This window comes from Bos taurus, chromosome 2, assembly GCF_002263795.3.
Source record: "Bos taurus isolate L1 Dominette 01449 registration number 42190680 breed Hereford chromosome 2, ARS-UCD2.0, whole genome shotgun sequence".
Classification (NCBI taxonomy): Eukaryota; Metazoa; Chordata; class Mammalia; order Artiodactyla; family Bovidae; genus Bos; species Bos taurus.
Window position 1 is genome coordinate 25,442,286 of NC_037329.1, and position 19,335 is coordinate 25,461,620.

Below are 19,335 nucleotides of genomic sequence, written 5' to 3' on the forward strand. Positions count from 1 at the left end.
CCAAGCCTCCCTATCCATCACCAACTCCTGGAATTTACTCAAACTCATGTCCATTGAGTCGGTGATGCCATCCAACCATCTCATCCTCTGTCGTCCCCTTCTCCTCCTGCCCTCAATCTTTCCCAGCATCAGGGTCTTTTCCATTGAGTCAGCTCTTCTCATCAGGTGGCCAAAATATTGGAGTTTTAGCTTCAACATCAGTCCTTCCAATGAACACTCAGGACTGATCTCCTTTAGGATGGACTGGTTGGATCTCCTTGCAGTCCAAGGGACTCTCAAGAGTCTTCTCCAGCACCACAGTTCAAAAGCATCAATTCTTCAGCGCTCAGCTTTCTTTATAGTCCAACTCTCACATCCATACATGACCACTGGAAAAACCATTGCCTTGACTAGATGGGCCTTTGTTGGCAAAGTAACACCTCTGCTTTCTAACATGCTGTCTAGGTTGGTCATAACTTTTCTTCCAAGGAGCAAGCGTCTTTTAATTTCATGGCTGCAGTCACCATCTGCAGTGATTTTGGAGCCCCCAAAAATAGTCTGCCACTGTTTCCCCATCTATTTGCCATGAAGTGATGGGGACTGGATGCCATGATCTTAGTTTTCTAAATGTTGAGCTTTAAGCCAACTTTTTCACTCTCCTCTTTCACTTTCATCAAGAGGCTCTTTAGTTCCTCTTCACTTTCTGTCATAAGGGTGGTGTCATCTGCGTATCTGAGGTTATTGAGATTTCTCCCAGCAGTCTTGATTCCAGCTTGTGCTTCCTCCAGCCCAGCGTTTCTCATGATGTACTCAGCATAGAAGTTAAATAAGCAGGGTGACAATATACAGCCTTGATGTACTCCTTTTCCTATTTGGAACCAGTCTGTTGTTCCATATCCAGTTCTAAGTCTTGCTTCCTGACCTGCATATAGGTTTCTGAAGAGGCAGGTCAGGTGGTCTGGTATTCCCATCTCTTTCAGAATTTTCCACAGTTTATTATGATCCACTCAGTCAAAGGCTTTGGCATAGTCGATAAAGCAGAAATAGATGTTTTTCTGGAACTCTCTTGCTTTTTCCATGATCCAGTGGATGTTGGCAATTTGATCTTTGGTTCCTCTGCCTTTTCTAAAACCAGCTTGAACATCTGGAAGTTCACAGTTCACATATTACTGAAGCCTGGCTTGGAGAATTTTGAGCATTACTTTACTATGAATAATAATACTTAATATAACATCTTAGCTATTAAAAGCAGTAAGTATTAAGCCCTCTCTGTACAGGTTTTGTGGTTACAGTTTTTGTTTGAGATGGATGTTTTGTTGATCATGAATGAGAAGAGAAATTTGGTACAATCTTGATCTTTTGGACATGAGTCTAAATGAATGCCATTCCTTCACAGTTACCTAGGTGTTGACAAAAATTACTTCATTGTGAATTTTCAAAAAAAATTTAGTTTTCAGAATGAATGAATTTAGCAAAAGGAGTGAAATCTTAATTGGAAGGGAGATAGCTGTACTCAGCCTCACTGAGCAGGATGGTGATTACAAACATATATGTGACTTTAGGGTTTCTAGAATATAGTTAGCCTGGGCAATAGAAAATGCTACAAGTTTGTATGCATTTTTACTTTTCAGAATAGGGATTAGTCATATCCATGTATTCATGTAAAGCCATTTTAGAGTTTTAAAATTATGCTTGTGGCATTTTTTAAGGAATATAATACAGTATGTCATAGATTTTTAAAATACATGTTTAAAGAAAATTATCATTCAAACTGGTAACTCCTTGAAGGTCGGAACCCTCAATCAGTAAGTAATCTTGAGTCTTTCTTCTTTTAGCAACAAGACTCCTTTTTTCACCACAAAATCTTAGAATCCTAGTTGCTTGGTAGAACCCTAAATTCTGTGGAAAACAGCTTGAAACCATGTTCTATATAATAGATAATCCTTTGCAGAGATTCCCACATGCCGTTTTCCTCTCACTCCGGTTTCCCTAGTGTAGGGCAAGGCAATGGAATTTCCCTGGCAGATGGGCAGCAGGGACGCTTATGTTTAGGGTACTCTGTGGTAAAGTCATGGCATTTCCATGTTAGGAACCTGGAATTACACTTCTTATAGAAACAATGTTTCCCAAAATGGTTAGTTTCTAATCATTAGTTTTTTAAGATATGTATTTGGTAAACAATGTCCTATACAAACTTTTAAAATATGTGTCATGGTGCCTTTACAAATTGCCTTTCATCCCCTGTCAGTATCACTTATAAGAAAGTGAGTTTTATTTCTTCTTGCCTCTCAGGTCTCAAATGCAAGCATTCACTAAATCCTGTTGGTCATTTTTCCTGAAAAGCTTTGGTATCTATTCCTATACTTTCTCTCCTTGCTTACACCCTTTTACCTTGAGGGACAGTATAGCATAGTGTTTGAGAGGCATTCTTGTTTTCAGTTACACACACACACATAAACCTACAGAAAACACATACTTTTCATAGAACAAACCTGGCTTTTTACTTGATTTGGAAGGTAGGAAAGGATTACATCACATACAAGCTATTGGTCATCTGTGAACGTTCTGCTGAAATTTAAGTGATTATTAGTGTAGTGAGTATAAAACAAAAAAACCATAGATTCCCATTTAGCTGTATTATTGCTTTTAAGGACTTTGTAGTTTATCCAAATTTTAGATGGGGGGAGATGCTTGCATCCTGGTGGAGCTGTTTAAATTTATTTAAAAGGTAAAAGTAAATATTACAATCTATTTTTACCTTTTGTCTAAAATTATGACTTTATAAATTAAAAAGATAGTATTTTTGAATGCTCCATATATTTCTGTTGCTGCAACCATTCAAAACTGCACAAAGATTAATGAATTAATGTAACAGAGGTCCCTGGAGGGAAGCAGAGAAGGCTTGTGATAGTTAGGCAGATTTTGAAGAAAGGGTGGCTACCATGTCAAATGAGTATGATAAGTCGCTTCAGTCCTAACTCCTTGTGACCCTATAGACTATAGCCTGCCAGGCTCCTTTGTACATGGGATTCTCCAGGCAAGAATACTGGAGTGGGTTGCCATGCCCTTCTCCAGAGAATTTTCCCAATCCAGGGTTTGAACCCCCCCATCTCCTGCATTGCAGGCGGATTCTTTAACCTCAGAGCCCCTGGGGAAGCCCAAACTGGGGTAAAAGCAAGCGTAAAAGGTATTCATAAAAGCATAAAAAGCATATTCAGAAGCATGTGGGGAAGCACAGTGTGGGACCAAATGAATTGGCTTTGCCTAGCCAGTTTGAGCGGAGAAGGCAATGGCACCCCACTCCAGTACTCTTGCCTGGAAAATCCCATGGACAGAGGAGCCTGGTAGGCTGCAGTCCATGGGGTCGCACAGAGTAGGACACGATTGAAGTGACTTAGCAGCAGCCAGTTTGCGGGGGTCAGGGGAAGAGATTTTGGAAATTTAAGTTGCTGCTAGACTAAGACAGGTTGTTTGTTACAAGCAAGAGATACAAGGTCTTACCTTGCTAGCCAGTGATGTTGAGGTTCTTTAAACAAAAGAACTGGCTGATCAGATGTATGTTTTAGGAAGAGTTTGAACACTGGTGAAGAGGGGGATAGGAAGAGTTTTTTCGTCCTAGTGGATACTTACTTACTCAGAACACTGTAGTTTTAACAATAATTTGTCATTTCTATAGATAATACACATTTATAATTGACCCTTAAACAATGCAGGGATGAGAGGCACCAGCCCTCTACACAGTCAAAAATCTGAGAGTAGCTTAAAGAGTTGCCCTTCATATACATGGTTCCTCCAAAGGCCCGAAATTCACCCAACCAGGGATTGTGTAGTGCTGTATGTAGTATTTACTATTAAAAAAAAAATCCTCATGCAAGTGGACCCATGCAGTTCTAACCTGTGTTGTTAAAGGGTTAACTGTATCTTACACACTTTATCACAAAGTTGTTTGTTTTGGCGCTAGAGTCAGATGATACAAATGCTTTAAAAGTTTAGGACATCCTTCAATGTATGGATAAAACGAAAGTTCTAAGATTTTACATTTACAAGTTATAAATTGTTAATATCCTTTCCTTTTTTCTGTCTCCCCGCCTCCCCCCATCCCAAACTAGGTATTTACCTCCCGAATGTTTCGTAGTTGGAAAGGAACCGCCAAAGATTTCCAACAAGGTTGACGTGTGGTCAGTTGGAGTCATCTTCTTTCAATGTCTTTATGGTAGAAAGGTAAGTTAAAGTATAGCAGATTCAGCCATACGGAGAGAAGTTGAATTTTCTCTTCTTCTTGAAGTTTCATTAATTTGAAGTCAGTTTAGTCAAGAATGGAGACCTGGTTAAGGCAGGAACAACAGCAACAACAAACCCCAAATAACCATTGGGGTTAGGAACAGCCTGGAAAGCAATAATCCAAGAAAGCACTTGAACTGTGTTGCAGCTCTACACAAAGGAGGGAGGGGTGCTTATAGGCAAAAAAACTGCAAGGTTACATAAATTGTTAAGAATTAGGATTGGAGCTGGCCAGAAGTAAGGGTGCTGTGCTGTTCACATAGTTGCAAAGTGGGGGTGACTTCTAAACTGCAAGGTTGCAGCTAGCATTGGCTAATTGGTTTTGAAAACAACTAGTAGTGTCCTTTGGTTTGATACAGTTTGGAAAGTTCAGGTTTTCTGTGATGCAGGGATGTGTCTGAAACCACACCCATAATGGCTACCCAGCTCCATTTTGGATGCCTGAACCATAGTTACCCATGTTAATTTTTTTAGGTGATCTTAAATATATCATCACTTACTAAAATTTTTATGGATCAGAATTACTTTAATAACACTGCTAATGTTTCTGTAGCATTAGAAATAATGGAGTCAAAACTATTTTCTTCACTTTCTCACATCCTCTACCCCCATTCTCCCCCAACCCCCCAAAACACACACACATTGGCCTGAGCATGTTTCGCCCGTGCTTCTTCAGGGAAATTCTGTCAAACCTAGTCCTAATGTTTCTCAAACTTCTTTTTATATTGAAGTCAGAACTACAAACTACCATGGATATTTAATCCTTATCCCATTCAGTCCCTTCATCAGTGTGAAAAGTGATCCAGGGACTTCTCTGGGAATTCACTGCATGTTAGGACCAAAGCCAGAGCTGTTTCATTTAACTTAATTTGTCATGCTCAAGGTGTTTTACTCTGGACTTTTCACAGATGTTTCCACTACTTTTCAAACTAGTTTGAACTGTATCAAACTGAAGGACATCACTGCTGCTGCTGCTAAGTCGCTTCAGTCGTGTCCGACTCTGTGTGACCCCAGAGACGGCAGCCCACCAGGCTCCCCCGTCCCTGGGATTCTCCAGGCAAGAACACTGGAGTGGGTTGCCATTTACTTCTCTAATGCATGAAAGTGAAAAGTCAAAGTGAAGTCGCTCAGTCGTGTCTGACCCTCAGTGACCCCATGGACTGCAGCCTACCAGGCTCCTCTGTCCATGGGATTTTCCAGGCAAGAGTACTGGAGTGGGGTGCCATTGCCTTCTCCACTAGCTGTTTTCAAAACTATATCTGCTAGCAGGTGCCAGCTGTAACCTTATAGTTTCTTCTACTAAGAAGTAGTTCTTAAACATTTTAAACAGAATAAAATATTTAATGTTTTTATCTTAATTGCTTATTTATTGTGTTTTGGCTATGTGGAGGATTGATCAGATGGTCTTTCTCAGCCTGCTATATCAATTATAGCCTATGAGAATACATCCCAACCTGGAAGTAACTAAGAATAAGATTTTTTAAAACACAAATCATTTGTACTGCAGGGATTCAGTGATAACATCTGTTTAAATATTTTGTGAGATAAATTTTTCAACATTTTATTCATTTCTTTTAAAGCCATTTGGTCACAATCAATCTCAGCAAGACATTCTTCAAGAAAATACGATATTAAAAGCCACTGATGTCCAATTCCCTGTAAAACCTGTCGTAAGCAGTGAAGCAAAGGTACCAAATTTATGTAAATAAATTTTGTGAAGTGATTTTTTTATTTCATAAGTTGTGGTTAAAACAAAGTAAACATTAATAAGTAAAGCAAAAGGGACTGCAGCCACAGGCAAGTCTGTCCAATAGGGGTGGGCGATTTGCTCTGGAGAAGAGCTGCTTTGGTTGTGATAGTTTTTAAGGACCCAAGTATAGTCCATGATTTCTTTTAAGAAGGCAGGCTAAAGAGACCATAATCTATTACTATATTTACATAAAGTTCAAAAGACACAAAACTCAACTATGGTGTTTAGAAGTCAGATAGCTTATTACTCCAGTAGACTGGGGCAGAGGCAGTGCCCGTGACCAAAGGTGGGCATGAAGAGTCTTAGGTGGTTCTGATAAAGTTCTTTTTCTTGATTCATTTGCCAGTTATATAGCTACATTCATTTTGTGCTGTATGCTCCCTTAGGGAGAAAATATTACAGCAAAAAATGGCATCATTCTCTGGGCTAAACTAAATTAACAGGAAAATGGAATGACTGTTTTACGAAAGACAAATTTCAGAAAAAGAGGACTCTGGAGTTTTGTAGGGAGCAATGCAGTATTCCATATTCAACACAGTTTACAGGCATACCCCAGAGATGGCGTGGGTCTGATTCTATACCACTGCAATAAGGTGAATATTGCAATAAAGGAAGTCACACACAATTTTTGGTTTTCTGGTGCACATAAAATTATGTTTACATGGTAATGTTGTCTGTTAATTAGTGCAGTAGCATTATACCTAAAAAAATACTGTACATACCTTAATTTAAAATGCTTGCCTGCTAAAAACTGCTAAATAGACGTCATCTGAACCTTCAGCCAGTCTTTTTGCTGGTGGATGGTCTTGCTTTGCTGTTGATGGCTGCTGACTGGGCATGGTGGTGATGCTCAGGCAGCTTCACATTGATGGGACTCTTCCTTTCGGGAATAGTTTTTCTGTAGTGTACAGTGCTTTTGAGAGAAGTTCTTCTGTGAGTAAAATGATTTCAAAATTGAGTCAGTCCTCTCAAACCCTGCCACTGCCTTATGAAACTAAGTTTATTTAATATTCTAAATCCTTTATTGTCATTTCAGCAATTAAACTTGCGGTCTTATATGGGCACAGTTCATGGCATCCCCCAAACAGTTACAGAAGTAACAAGTCACTGATGACCACCACAAATAAATCATGATGCAAAGTCAAAACCTGCTAGGATTACCAAATGTGACAGAGCGAGCACATGCTGTTCGAAAAATGGTGCCAATAGGTTTGTTTGACGCAGGGTTGCCACAAACCTTCAATTTGAAAAAAACAAAAAACACAATATTTGCAAAGTGGAATAGAACAAGGTATGCCTGTACTGGAAGTCCTAGCCAGAACAGTTAGGCAAGAAAAAGAAATAAGAGGCATATAAATCAGAAAGAAGTAAAACTGTCACTAATGGTAGACAAGGGTTTTTATATATAAAATGATATTAAATATGTAGACCAAAAAACGCGGCAGCAAGGACTCAGATATTGTATACCAACTTCACAATAATTAAAAGTAAAACAACCGAAAAGTCAACCAACAGATAAATGGGTAAACAAAATGTAGCATATACACGCAATGGAATATTAGCCTTAAAAAGGAACAAAATTCTGATGCATGCTACGACATGGATGACTCAAGCATCACACTTAAGTGAAAGACACAGAAGGACGACTGCTGTATGATTCCACTCACATAAGGTGCTTAGAATAGCTGAATCATAAAAGAACATACTGGTTACCAAGGGCTGGGGGAAGGAGGAATAGGAGATATTGCCTAATGGGTACAGATTTCAGTTCTGGATGATGAAAAGTTCTGCAGATGGATAGTGGTGATGGTGTACTGCGGTGTGAGTGTGCTTAATGTCACTGAATTGTATACTTGGGTTAAAAATGCTCAGTTTTATGTTACGTTTATTTTATTCTCCATAAAAATTGTTTTAAACAAAAGAAATAACAGCTTTCCAGCCATAAGTGGTAGCAATAATATTTAGTACTGTGGACAATTAGAGGCTGAGAATTGAGAGTTGGATTTGCAATAATTTTATTGCTGGTTTCTTTTAATCTGATTCCCTAGTGAAATGAGATCTATTTTCTGAACTGTGTCCATCATCTGTATTATTCAGTTTATTAATACTTAGAAAAGATTTTAATTTTTTTTTTAAGGCCTTTATAAGACGCTGTTTGGCATACCGAAAAGAAGATAGGTTTGATGTGCACCAACTGGCAAATGACCCCTACCTTCTCCCACACATGAGAAGATCCAATTCTTCAGGCAACTTACACATGGCTGGGCTGACAGCATCACCCACACCCCCTTCTTCAAGCATACTTACTTACTGACTTTCCTCCAAAATCGGCATGATGTCTTTGAATTGCTTCCAGATGCACACTTGAGTTTGAGAGCTTCTGAGTGTTTTTGTTGTTTTTTTTTACACAGGATATGGTTGAGAACTGTTTGTGAACTGAAGTTTTTCATAGAGTCGTTTGTATGAGAGTGGATCATGGACCCTGAATAAATGTACACTTCTGACTGTAACCTAAGCAGTGAAGGGTGACTGCCTGTTGCACAGAAACAGGAATACCATGTTGAAGAAAAGTGGGTTTTGTTGGGGAGGGGAACACTGTAAATAACGTTTATAATACTTCAGTACATTTGGTTGTTACTCGAGAGTTCTAATACGAAGGGTAGTTTTTCATTATTTAAAAACACATGGAAAATGAGACATATTTCTAACACGAGAACTATACAGTGCCTGGATACATTATTCAGCATTCAGCAGTTTATCTGCTGCAACCAAAGTAAGAACGGAATGATAGTGGCCGTTGTGTTTTACAGTAACAGGATGTGAGAGAATCTTTGGGCCAAGTTAGACTTCGTCATTTGCCTATTCTGGCTTGTACCAGGTTGTACCTCGAAATCACATGTCTGCTCTTTTCACTGGTTTTGTTAAAGGGAGAACTGTTCCTAGATACTTTAGACCTCTGACAAAGTGCGCTGCTTATTTTGGAACCAATTGAAGTCACTAAATTATGGTATCTCCAGTGTTCTCAACATGTTAGAACTGTTAACAGGTATTTTTATTTTGTTACCAGGCCTTGTTCATTCAAACAAGTGACAATATATAACCAAATGCAGGCCAGTTCTATGCAGGATAATGATAAATTCCCTTCTAGCTCTATTGTAAATTGTTGTACAGATGTCATATTTCAACTAGCAAGTTTCAGCAGCTTATTCTTGTACAAATGTTTAAAAATATGGCTTTTCTAATTGGATATTGTATTTTTTTTAAGTCTTCTTGAAGGCGCTTTAATTGCTGCTAAATGGTGTTGCTTCTTTGCTTAAAAAAAAATCAAATGACCTCCTTAAAAGGTGCAAGTTGACTGTACATCATAGAAAGATTATTAAAAGCAGGCATTTGTTAACAATCAAGGCATGTAAAAATGATCCATGTTGGACATAAAGAGTTCTTGAAATCAGTTTCTTGATTTCTAGGGCTGTGGGAGCACATATGTAGTAGATTTATAAATTGTTCATGGTAATTCTACATTTCTAGCAGGTTCTAATCAGCAAGGTGGGATGACAGTCCCTTAAACAAATTTCTTGCGGTTTGTACAGATTTGTTAAAATGTGAACATTTTCTAACTGCCTTGTATGGTAGAAACCGTTATTTTTCAGGATGCTGTATTTCACTCCTTTAAGAAATTTCTTTATCATCACGTTCATAATGCTGATTCTTACATGTAAATTGTCCATGTTGCTGAAAAAGGAGGCTATGTTTAACACAGATTCTCCTTAATATTGTACAGTTAAATGGTGGCTCTAATTTCTGATATTGCAAGCCATTTTGTTCTTTCATTGTACATAGACACATTGTCTCTTTAAGATGCTGCTGAAATTGTAGAGAATGTAGCCAAAACAGTAATAAACAATGACAGTTAAAATTTAAAGACTATGAAATTACATTTGAAGGGAGCTTTCAAGACTTAGGACATTGACTGGGCTCCTTTACTTAAGAATCAGCTGAGTAAATTCTTGAAGTATACTTCAAGATAAGTATGAAGGGGTTTCAAGCTGTTAAAGTATACCTAATAACCATTATCAAGGCTAATCCTAGGTAAGTAACACTTAGCCCTATTGGGAATGGCTTAAGGGCTGTACCTGTTCCTCTGTAGATCAAGATAGAAATCCTATTTTAAAAATTATTGACATAGTAATGGAATGTTAGCATTAATTGAGTGCTTTAGGTGCTGTCTGCAAATTTTTCAGTTTTGTTGTTTGAGTTTTCATCCTTCTGAATCCTGAAATACTATGTTCATTATAGTAACTGTTATTTAAAGTCCCCAATTAAAATACCCAGTTTTAAAATTTTAGTGAGGTATATAAGTGGATGTGTATGTCTAACATGAGATTGAAGAAGAGGTACAGACTTAGATCACTGGCCTTTATCATATCATTTTCAAATAAATGGAAGTGACTGCTACTGTCAGAATGCAGAAGAGGAGGAGAATAAGCCATAAAATAAAATTGCTTCCCTGGGCTTAGGTAATCATCTGTTTAGAATCCAAGGTGTGTGAGTGATAAGCCAGCTTTGAGACCCTCTATTCCTCTTAAAGTTTTTCCAAAGAAATGACAGAAATGACACAGCTTTGGGATAGTATGTCCCTACCCCAGCAAGTACAAGATAGCTAACTGAGCCAAAGTGAGAACTGTTACCTTTACCTGGGACACTTCTATTTATCACTAATTTCAGTCACGCTGATAATCTTTTACTCTAATTAGCTTTTGAGGCTTAAATTGTTTTTTGGTCTAAATTCTATCCTCAAAATTAAAGCATTTCCTTTACCCTTAGACAGTAGCCAAGGTCTCCTCGCTTTAAGAAGCACTGCAAGGTAAATGTATAGTTTTTGCATATAATTTATAATATTTCTCTGATATGAATTAGCTTTAGTGCATGCATGCTGAGAGGAAATAAGTGTAGAAACCACACTAATTTATTAAGTCTGGAGTTGGGTAGCTACTTGGTTGTTTTTCAAAAATGAAGTTTTAAGTCTGTTTTTTACTTACTGGCTGCCATCCCCTTCTCCTAAAAAAATAATTTTCAATTTAAATGGTACATAAAATGTGAACAAATACTTCTACAAATACCTCATTACATGAAACCAAAATGGTAGAATTTCAGTGAAACAAATTTAAAGAGTATATTGTGTGTTTTGCTGTTGTTACTGATTAAATACAATAATGCTGATTACCATCAGATGTTATTAGCTGTGTTTTGCAGCAGTAGTGCAGACTGTCCAGTCCTATTAGATTGTGAGTTTAACTTACATTACTGTTTGTGTGTGGAAAAGGCAGACTTACACACATTTTAACATCACACGGGCATGTCTTAAAATAATCCCACTTTAAATTTTGACATGTTACCTGATCATTTTCCTCCCAAATATACTAAACTTTAATGTTCTTAAGGCTTAATTTAAAAATTATTTTTGCAGCTAGCTTTAGAATAAAATTATTAGAATTCTAGTTCTTGGGTTCCAGGAATTCTGTAAAAGTCTTAGAATTTCTACAACTTTCCGTTGATTTGAATTATAACATACATATCTCCATTTACCTTCCCCTGCTTTCATTTCCCTGTTCTTTTTTTGAAGATTCTTCTTGTTGAGAATTCTTGGATTTTTGAATGGGAAAGATTTGAGTAAATGTGTATAGACTAACTTCAAAACAACTGCATAGAGCCAGAGGAGAATTCAGAGGAGTTATCTTTCATTAGGATCAAGATGCATGATTTTCACCTGGAAATTCTCACTCATTTAACATACTAGAAATGTGTATTACCTACATACATATGACAGTTTTTAAAAGGCAATGGCAAGAATGCTGGTTAAGAACCCAGTTTAGAACCAGGTTCTTTGGGTTTAAATGTTGACTGCCATTTACTGCCACTGTGTTTCAAGTTCATCCTCTGAAAATGGGGATAACAGTACCTACCACACAAAGGGGTTGCAAGGAATAAATGAGTTCATGCGCATAAAGCACTTGGAACCACACCCAGCTCATTGTAATACCATGTGTATAAAGCTATTATTCTCCTTTAAGACTCAAAGGTTACTCTGTTGTTTTTATCCTACATTTGTAGTCCACTTTGCTTCCTGTGAAATACTATTTCCCCCTTAAGAAACAAGTTCTGTAGTATTTTTTTAACTTGTTTTAAGCAATTAGACTACCTGAAAAGGGAAGGTGGTGCAGTGTGGCAACAAAAAGTAACGTTGTCTCAACTGTAGTTACCAAAAGGATCACACTCTAACCATTCAGGCTATTTCATCAGAGCAAATTCTACCGTACATCCCAGGGGGTTTTCCTTGATAGTACAAGTCATCTGAGGTAGGATAGGTACTGTTATACCAGTTTTACAGAGGAGAAACATTTGGAGAAAAGAAATGACTTGGTAAGACCACATTAACTAGTAAATGACATCAGAACTAAAAGCACAGCTCCTGGAGTTCTAAAGCAAAGTACTTAACTGTGCTAACATCTTGCTGCTTTATTAGAACACATTAGTGTGTTAAATCATGATTGTTCAAAATAACAAAAATGAACAGATACAAATCTGTCACCATGAAAGAGCAATAAAAAGAATTCTTCAGTTGTTAGATCAGGAATGCTGTCTGAGCTGAGCCGGGATGGCTGAGAATCACTTGAGAGAGGGCTTTTTGTCCAGACTCGTCCTAGGCAAGGCAGAGAGTGGGGTTACAAGCCTTTTCCTATTCTCACACTTGTTTTTCATTGCATTTTAAATTTATTAATAACTTACAGAGATCAGTTCACCTTTCTCATTCTCAGCCAACTTCCATGAAGGTAGAAGGTATATTCTCCTTCCTCTCCCTGCAGTGGTACCAGCTGGTCTCAGAGGAAATCTGGAAAAACTGATTATTAAGTAAAAAACTTGAGAAAGTCTTACAAATCTAATGAAATTATCCATGAATGCTGCTCCAGTGCCATGATCACAAGTGAGTAATCCTGACTTCATGTGACTCTTGATTTTTTTAAAAGCCTGCTTGTAATGTAAATTTTTCTTTATGTGATCCATTTTCATCTGAAAACTTAGGCTGTTCCCATAGCCAGATACCTAAGCTAAAGAGTAGATGTGCATGACCAGCACTGTCCTGTTCTTAATATATGGTTTATTTGGTTTAAATACTTTATATGAGAGATCATGATTTATTTCTAGGATATGACAAACTTAGATTCTAAAACTATGACAAACTTAAGATTCTAAAACTACCTGATCTAAAGAATGAGTATGGCTCATATATATCATTCATATTGATCCTATTTCATCTCTTTATAACTTTGGTCTGCTTAGAACAAAATTCATAACCTCCTTTTACGGAGGTATTCAGAAGACTGAAAAGCAGGGAAAGCATGGGTTTTGAAGCCTGACCTGACTTTGCATTTGTCTTTGTTCCTTAATAATTGAGTGCCCTTAGAGGAGTCACTGAGAGCCTCTCTTGGCTTACCTTCCATATCTGTGAAGTGTGTATATGAAGAGTACCACCTTGCAGGAAGTTCCTCCAACTAACACGGCATGAGCTTTGACCAAGCAGATCAAATGCTGGCCGTAGTGCACTGAGAGGCTCAAGAGTAATTGTAGGACACCCTGAGGAAGGGATAAGAACACTTGGGGTGAGGAGTCCAGTAAGCAGCAGCCATTTATCAATATGGAGCTGTTTCTGTATTTTAACCCATGAATCTGTGCATAAGTGCTTAGGATGAGCCTGAGTGTCAGCAGTGACAAGACAGGCTCCATGAACGATTCCCCTCATTCCAGCACATGGAGCTCCATGAACGATCCCCTTCCTTCCAGCACGTGCAGCTCCATGAACGATCCCCTTCATTCCAGCACGTGCAGCTGCATGAATGATCCCCTTCATTCCAGCACATGCAGCTCCATGAACGATCCCCTTCCTTCCAGCACATGCAGCCGTTTTGGAAGTTGCACATCCTAGGTGCAGGACTGCTGTGGGTTGGAGGCCTAATTGATTTGTTCTCAGAACTCTTGTTTTCTTCACTTTAGAAATGCTGTTTGGATCTCAAGACTGTTTCTGTTCAGGCCACCCTGAGTATTAAATAAAGTCATTGGTGGTTGCTGGACTGATTTAAAAAAATATTTTACTGTTACTTTCTGACAATTTAAACTTCAGTAGGAATATTTTAGAATTTCATCCCTGTGGGCTTCTTTTCCCAGAGATACATAATATATTCATATGCAGTTATTAGTTTAAAAAAAAAAAAAAAACCTTTATTCCTAATGGTAACCACAAAGCAAAAATCTACAGTAGATATACAAAAGATAAAGGAATCTAAGCATACCACTATATAAAAGTCACGAAGAGAAGAACTACCAAATAGAAAAAAATTAGCAATAATTACATACCTATCAATTACTTTTAATGAAAATGGACTAAGCTTACCAATCAAACGATGCAGAGTGGCTGAATATATGCTGCCTACAGGAGACTTCAGATGTAAGGACACATCTCAAAGTGAAGGGCTGAAAACATACTCATGCAAGTGGAAACAAAAAGAAGCTGGAGTAGCTATACTTGTATCAGACAAAATAGATTTTTAAGACAAAGGCTGTGGTAAGAGACAAGGTTGTTACTATGTAATAATAAAAGGATCAACCCAATAAGATACAATGTTTATAAATATTTATATAGCCAACATAGAAGCACCTAAGTATATAAAGCAAGTATTAGCAGACCTAACCTGAGAAACAGTAATACAATAACAGGGAATTTTAATATCCACCTTCATGAATAGGTAAATCATCTAGACAGAAAATAAGGAATAACATCAGCCTTAAATAACATGTTAGGCCAGATGAACTTAATAGATCTGAAAAACACTGGCCAGGGCAGCATCCCCCCCATGCAGTCAAATTCACCAAAACTTCTGACTCCTCCAAAACTACTAATAGCCTTGTATTGACAAAACCTTGCTGATAATAAACAATCGATCAAGACATTTTGTATGTTAATTATATACTGTATTCCTAAAATAAAGCTATAGAAATGTTAAGAAAGAGAAAATATATACATTTACTACTGTATTTGTCAACACAAGTTTACAAGACAAATCATCTGTCAGTACCTAGATCAATATTGTCTTTTGTATAACACTGTAGATATTACATGTATTATCAACAGTAGACATCAAAAATGAAGAAAACATTTATTTACAGGTATAATCATGTATCAGTAATGAAGCAGTAATATTGCTTTCTGGTAGTCTGTAATTCATAGAAAGACTTAACTAGCCTATATGCTATGAATGAATCATTGTGAAAATTTTTTGGCACAAACTAGTAGTCATATTCATAACATAGTATTGGAAACACTGTTACACATTTTAAAAAAATTTACCTATGATGATAGGCTGTTATGCAGTTTCTCCAATTACAAGAGAGGTAGCCACTGCTGCTGCTAAGTCGCTTCAGTCGTGTCCAACTCTGTACAACCCCACAGATGGCAGCCCACCAGGCTCCTCTGTCCCTGGGATTCTCCAAGCAAGAAGAATGGAGTGGGTTGGCAATTCCTTCTCCAATGTATGCATGCATGCTAAGGCACTTCAGCTTTGTCCAACTCTGTGCGACTCCCACCAGGCTCCTCTGTCCACGGGAGTCTCTAGGCAAGAATACTGGAATGGGTTGCTATTTCCTACTCTGCAAGAGAGGTAGACTGTATAATAATATAATTCTTTGAATGCAAAGTTATAAAGCAGTGAGAAAACTAACACGTTGGTTTCATAATAAATACCACTCACCTTATGTCTATGTAAAGACAGGCTATCCACTTCAGTACATCTTGCGCACAATGTTCTACAGATATAATTGAAAAAAAAAAATATAAGTGCCCCACACAAGTCAAACCCATGTTGTTCAAGGATCAACTGTATACAGAACATTCCATCCAAAAGCAACAAAATACACATTCTTCAAGTTGTACATCCAACGTTCTCCAGGACAGATCATATTAGGTCACAAAACAAGTCTTAATAAATGTAAGACTGAAATTGTAACAGGCATCTTTTCCAACCACAATGGCTTTAAACTAGAAATCAATTATAAGAAGAAAACCAAAAAAAATCCACAAATATGTGCCGATTAAATAAGATACTACTGAAAAACAAAAATGAGTCAAAGTAAGTTTTAAAAATATCTTGAGCAAATAAAAACAAAAATGCAACACAGCAAAACTTAAAGAGATGCATCAAAAGCTGTTCTAAGAGGGGCTCGTGGTGATAAATGCCTACACCTCAATAAACAAGAAAAATTTCAAATCCTAACTTCATACCACAAGGACCTCAAAATTTCAAACACAACTTTACCTTCAAGAAAAAGAACAAAACAAACCAAAGTTAGGAGAAGACAGGAAATTATGAAATCATCAGAAATAAAACAGACTTAAGAAAACATGAAACTAAGAGCCGGTTCTTTAAACCGATAAAATTGACAAACTTCTGGCTAGACTCACCAACAAAAAAGAGGACTCTAAATCAGAAGTGAAAAACTGGTGTTAAAACTGATGCCACAGAAACACAAAGGATCATAAGAGACTGCTATGAACAATTATACACCAAAAAATTTGACAACCTAGAGAAAAGGATAAATTCCTAGTAACATAAAACTGGCCAAGATTGAATCGAATGAATAGGAAATCTGAACATACCAATTACTAGTAAGAAGACTGAATCAGTATCAAAAACCTAATGAAAGGGAACAGATGACTTCACTGTTGAATTCTACTGAATATTGAAATGATACCAATCTTTCTCAAACTCTTTCAAAAAGAACAGGAGAGAATATTTTCAAATTCCTTTTACAAGGCTAACCTTACCCCCATGACAAAACCAGATGATGACACAAAAAATAATTACAAGCAAACATCCCTAATGTACATAAAATATGAAAATCTTCAACAAAATATTAGCCAACCTAATTCAACAACTCATTAAATAATCATACACCTTGACTAAGTGGGATTTACTTCAGGAATGCAAGGAATAAATCATCTGCATGCAATATAATACACAGTATTAACCAAATGAATAAAAATGATTGAAGGTACTTCTAGATGGGCTTACGAGATTAGCATTGTTGATTTCCAGAATGTGCAGTGATTCAGGAGCTGGAGACAAAGTGGTGGAGTAGAAGGATTTGAGCTCGCCTCCTTTTACAAAACACCAGAATCAACTAACTGCTGAACAATCATCAACAAAAATAGACTTGAATCTACAAAAAAAAAAAAAGTTATTCTACAACACAAAGAAGCCACAACAAGATGGTAGGAGGGGCACTGTTCTGATATAACCAAATAATGTATCTGCCAGGTGGGCAACCCACAAACTGGAAAATAATTATATTGCAGAGGATCTCCCACAAGAATTCCCAAAAGGAACTCCCACATCAGGCTCCCCAGCCTGGCGGTCTAACATCAGGAGGAGGAGAAGCCCCCAAAGCATTTCGCTATGAAGGCCAGTTGGCTTGAGCTGGCCTTCAAAGGAGCTCCACAAGACTAGAGGCAACAGAGACTCCACTCTTGGAGGTGCACACAAGTTTTCATGTGCACTAGGTCTCAGGGCAAAGTAGTCATTTGATAGGAGATGGAGCCAGACATACCTGCGGGTCTTGGAGGGTCTTCTGGGGAGGTGAGGGTTAGCTGTGGATGACTGTGGAGGCAAAGACACTGGTGGTTGCCTTGGAATATCCATTGGCATAACCAAGACCTAGCCCCACCCAACAGCCTGCAGGCACCAGTGCTGGGACACACCTCAGGCCAAACAACCAACAGAATAGGAACACAGCCCCACCCACCAGCAGACAGGCTGCCTGAAGTTCAGTCCAGTTCAGTCCCTCAGTGTCCAACTCTGCGACCCCATGAATTGCAGCACACCAGGCCTCCCTGTCCATCACCAACTCCCAGAGTTCACTAAGACTCACGTCCATCGAGTCAGTGATGCCATCCAGCCATCTCATCCTCTGTCGTCCCCTTCTCCTCCTGCCCCCAATCCCTCCGAGCATCAGGGTCTTTTCCAATAAGACAACTCTTCGCATGAGGTGGCGAAAAGTACTGGAGTTTCAGCCTCTGCATCAGTATGGTCTAAGGACTGGTCTCCTTTAGGATGGACTGGTTGGATCTCCTTGCAGTCCAAGGGACTCTCAAGAGTCTTCAACACCATAGTTCAAAAGCATCAATTCTTCGGCGCTAAGCTTTCTTCACAGTCCAACTCTCACATCCATACATGACCACTGGAAAAACCATAGCCTTGACTAGATGGACCTTTGTTGGCAAAGTAATATCTCTGCTTTTTAATACGCTGTCTAGGTTGGTCATAACTTTCCTTCCAAAGAGTAAGCGTCTTTTAATTTCATGCTGCAGTCACCATCTGCACTAATTTTGGAGCCCAGAAAAATAAAGTCAGCCACTGTTTACACTGTTTCCCCATCTATTTCCCATGAAGTGATGGGACCAGATGCCATGATCTTCGTTTTCTGAATGTTGAGCTTTAAGCCAACTTTTTCACTCTCCTCTTTCACTCTCATCAAGAGGCTTTTTAGGTCCCCTTCACTTTCTGCCATAAGGGTGGTGTCATCTGCTTATCTGAGGTTACTGATATTTCTCCCGGCAATCTTGATTCCAGCTTGTGCTTCTTCCAGCCCAGCGTTTCTGATGATGTACTCTGCATATAAGTTAAATAAGCAGGGTGACAATACACACCCTTGATGTACTCCTTTTCCTATTTGGAAGCAGTCTGTTTTTCCATGTGCAGTTCTGTTGCTTCCTGACCTGCATATAGGTTTCTCAAGAGGCAGGTCAGGTGGTCTGGTATTCCCATCTCTTTCAGAATTTTCCACAGTTTATTGGGATCCACACAAAGGCTTTGGCATAGTCAATAAAGCAGAAATAGATATTTTTCTGGAACTCTCTTGCTTTTTCGATGATCCAGCAGATGTTGGCAATTTGATCTCTGGTTCCTCTGCCTTTTCTAAATCCAGCTTGAACATCTGGAAGTTCATGGTTCACGTTTGCTGAAGCCTGGCTTGGAGAATTTTGAGCATTACTAGCATGTGAGACGAGTGCAATTGTGCAGTAGTTTGAGCATTCTTTGGCATTGAAATGAAAACCGACCTTTTCCAGTCCTGTGGCCACTGCTGAGTTTTCCAAATTTCCTGACATATTGAGTGCAGCACTTTCACAGCATCATCTTTCAGGGTTTGAAATACCTCAACTGGAATTCCATCACATCCACTAGCTTTGTTCGTAGTGATGCTTACTAAGGCCCACTTGA

The 19,335-nt window shown here is 38.3% G+C and overlaps 1 protein-coding gene and 1 long non-coding RNA gene across 4 annotated transcripts in view; one reads left to right on the plus strand and one right to left on the minus strand.

Annotated features, from left to right (window-relative positions):
• TLK1 (tousled like kinase 1) overlaps positions 1-9,932 on the plus strand; it is a 181,177-nt gene extending 171,245 nt beyond the window's left edge. For 2 of the 3 annotated variants that reach the window (XM_002685281.6, XM_010801927.3), the window contains 3 exons: positions 4,089-4,200; positions 5,841-5,948; positions 8,148-9,932. In XM_002685281.6, the coding sequence (XP_002685327.1) occupies positions 4,089-4,200; positions 5,841-5,948; positions 8,148-8,324 (397 nt within the window). In that variant the 3' untranslated portion in view covers positions 8,325-9,932. Of the gene's footprint in view, positions 1-4,088; positions 4,201-5,840; positions 5,949-7,046; positions 7,135-8,147 lie in introns of those variants that run through there. The other variant, XM_059878099.1, reaches the window with a different exon arrangement.
• Positions 4,199-17,267, minus strand: LOC112442555 (uncharacterized). The gene is made up of 4 exons (XR_003030664.2): positions 17,131-17,267; positions 15,811-15,865; positions 6,733-15,709; positions 4,199-4,365 (listed from the first exon to the last, which is right to left on the minus strand). It is a non-coding gene; the product is annotated as an uncharacterized lncRNA (long non-coding RNA).
• Positions 17,268-19,335: the final 2,068 nt, after the last annotated feature.